Source organism: Benincasa hispida, chromosome 1 (assembly GCF_027475165.1).
Source record: "Benincasa hispida cultivar pf3 chromosome 1, pf3_genome.v1.1, whole genome shotgun sequence".
NCBI lineage: Eukaryota > Viridiplantae > Streptophyta > Magnoliopsida > Cucurbitales > Cucurbitaceae > Benincasa > Benincasa hispida.
In genome coordinates, this window is record NC_143478.1 from 72,993,332 (window position 1) to 72,996,505 (window position 3,174).

Genomic DNA, 3,174 nt, shown 5'->3' on the forward strand with positions numbered 1-3,174 from the left:
TACGAATAAAAGGTCGAAAAATAACATTATTTTGTTGAATAAACAAATTTTATTTACAACATTACAAACCATGAGAATCTAAGAGATTTAGGATACCAGTCCCAATATAATGCTCCAACATGAGGATAAATATGAGGAGCTTCACCTGCTTCTACGGGTATGGCGCTAGCTAATCTTGTAATTACAGTTGCTCCCTAAAAACTCATTTGACACCAATGTAGTACGTATCCTGTAAAAGTTATCGTAGTCATTAATAGGAAGATTACAACTCATTCCTGTTGAGAATGAAGAAGAAGAAAGATCCTCTTTTGAATAGGAAAATTTAGTCACACTTAAAACTCATCAATATCATCCGAAAGCAAAATACCTATACCTACAAGCGGTAGAATATTGTGGACAATGTTAAACAAATGAAATTGTTGAAACAATTTGACATTGACATATTCTTGAGCCAAAGTTTATGAACCCCACCGGTGAAACCAATAACAAGCTCTTTTGTAACAGGATGATGGTCCAACTCAAACATGGATCCTTCACTCTCCAAGAATTGATTTATAACAACTAGAAGGAAGACAAAACAGTGATTTCTTATATGAACCCTTTTAAATCAGGATTGGTAGTGTTATCAAAATTCCTTGGGAGATTTACAATGAACTCATGAACCAGCTGAGGGTAGTAGGGGTCAACATTTAAGACAGTTTTAATCATGCCAACTTTAACAATTAATTCAACGAGACAATCTTGAGCTTGTTCAGAAAGCCCATTTTCACCAAAAATTTGCCTCTTGACCACATATTGCCACAAACTAAAACTCTTCTCAGAGAGAACAGAGATATCAATCAGAGCACAACAAGAACAATAGGAGGATATTTATTCACTATAATTCTAGAAGACTGATTATTTCCAACCTGATGAGGACTATCTTTCTCTGACGAACGGGAGCAATCCCAACAAGATCTTGACAAATCACATAACTCTTCATACAAACAACAAACTTTACAATCAAAACACTATCTCCAATATTCTTTTTAATAACATCATACTTAGGAGAAATAAATTCAGGAACATCACAAGCAGAGCCCCCTGCAATAACATTCTCAAGAACCACAATAGACAAATTAGGCAAACCTCTAACCAGGTCATAGTCAACAAGATCTTTTTCATATGATATTAACTTAGCAGGACTATTTGCATTATTAATACCAGAAGAAACTAAAACTGGGGCAACTTTTTCAAAAATATCTTCTGAAACATCAGCAATCTTTTAGAAAGTAACAACAGAAACATGCTCAATCTCAACATAGTAACATGCAACATTCACAAAACAACAGGAATGATATTTTCAGAAGCTTTAGTTTCTTCTTTGTTAACAGTAGCCTTATCTACAACATCATGCAATCAAATATTTGATTAAATTATGTCAACATTTTCAACAACGATATTTTTCTTTGCATCCAAACAATTAATACTCACAACTTGATCAACAGACTACTATCAATAATCATTTTCTCATGCATATCTAAATCAAAAGAACGATTCATAGTAGCAACAATAGTAGACTCCACAATAGAAGCACTGAAATCCTCTAACACATTATTAGAAACATCATCAATATCCTCAGTGACAACAAGATCAACGGCTTCTTTGGAATTAATGCCAAAAGCAACAGAAGCAGTGATTTCAATTTCCTCAACATTCTCTACATTTTCAGACGTGATAATAAGCATAGGTTTGACATTACCAGCACTTTTAGTTGCAACAATTGGTTCAACAATAGTATCAGGAGACACAATGGCTTTACCCACAGATTCAACAAAGGCAGTTATATCAATAACGACTTCACACAATACATGAAGCTCAACAAGTATCTCAACATCCACAATATGTTCAATCACACTTTCAGTACAAGAAATTATGAACTTTGTGGGCACCAACGATTCAATATAATTCACAAAATAAATCTCAATACTACCAAAGATAAGTTGTGTGAAAACATCAAAATGAAAAGTAACAGCAGACACAACAATTGCAGCAGGTGTGATATGTCTAATAACAGAAGACACAATCAGTTCAACATTATCCATAGTGGTTTTAGTATTGCACAATATCCAAAATACCATACAACTCAACATGATCAACAACATTGTTAACAGGGTTCACATACTCCATAGGAACTATCAATATTATAGGTAATTTGGTCAGCATTCACAACCCTAGATTCTTCAAAACTCACATGCAAGTCAAGAGGAGTCACATTTCTGGACTTCTCTACAAAAGTACTAGATATAGTAGTAGATCTATTATCTTTAGGTTCCTTAGGAGAGGAAATGAGCTTAATTGAAGTATCTATAGAAACATACCTGGTGGACTGAGTGCATGTCCAGTGAGGTTTTTTATTGTTAAAATACCTGTTTAACATCATGCCTTTTCTTCCAATTTTTCTCTCACTGCTATAAGTCAATTATGCAAAGATCTAAAGTTGCCCTAAGGAATATAAATTGAACTACTTCCACAACATCCATATGGTTATTCTTACCAACCTCATTTCAAACGCAGTCTACATGTGTAGGACAAAAAGTTTCACCATCTTCTGAGACATCTCTTTGAAAACGGGGTCATCAACATAAATTTGAAAAATGCTTAGCTTTCTTTCTGACTTCTTGATAAACAGGGCATGCTTCAGTGTGAATATATGATGAGCTCGACCGTTGATAAAATATCACAAACAAATACTATAATCACTTCTTTGAAACCATTTTTGTCTCAATACACAACCAGTTAGGATATAACACGTGTTGCAAAAAATATGGAAATATTTGACATTATTAGAATTCCTCCCCCTCCATGTTCCATAATTTAGGGATACATACTACAGTCCAAGAGCAAGACAATTGAAAAAATGACAATCAACAATAATAACTTTAACCCAAGAGTGATAAGATAAAAGATTAGTATGTTGCATCAAATCAAGAGATCTCCTAAAGAAAACTGTATTTGCTCTCAATTATTTCATTTTGCTAAGAAGACAATTCGTGTTAGATTCCTTTAGTTGCATAGAATTCTAAAATAATTTAAAATAAGATAGGACCCATTAAGTTCATATGAAGACTTTTGAGAGCATAATCAGTGAGAAGCTGAGAAAGTTTTGTAGGAGTTTGTTTTCTAGCTTGACCA

General features: G+C 33.6%; 1 protein-coding gene and 1 long non-coding RNA gene across 3 annotated transcripts; both read right to left on the bottom strand.

The window, feature by feature from the left end:
• Window positions 1-2,474, bottom strand: LOC150038704 (uncharacterized). The gene is made up of 2 exons (XR_016528420.1): window positions 2,361-2,474; window positions 1-1,083 (listed from the first exon to the last, which is right to left on the bottom strand). It is a non-coding gene; the product is annotated as an uncharacterized LOC150038704 (long non-coding RNA).
• On the bottom strand, window positions 1-2,743 carry LOC120073541 (uncharacterized). Of its 2 annotated transcripts, none has more exons than XR_016528418.1 (2): window positions 2,541-2,743; window positions 1-229 (listed from the first exon to the last, which is right to left on the bottom strand). XR_016528418.1 is itself a non-coding variant. In XM_090311771.1 (2 exons), exon 1 carries the CDS (start codon window positions 2,142-2,144, stop codon window positions 1,470-1,472), a length of 675 nt encoding a protein of 224 aa, XP_090167897.1. In that variant the 5' UTR covers window positions 2,145-2,367; the 3' UTR covers window positions 1-229; window positions 909-1,469. The 2 variants fall into 2 exon arrangements, 1 of the variants encoding a protein (XP_090167897.1); XM_090311771.1 differs by lacking the exon at window positions 2,541-2,743 and adding an exon at window positions 909-2,367.
• Window positions 2,744-3,174: the final 431 nt, after the last annotated feature.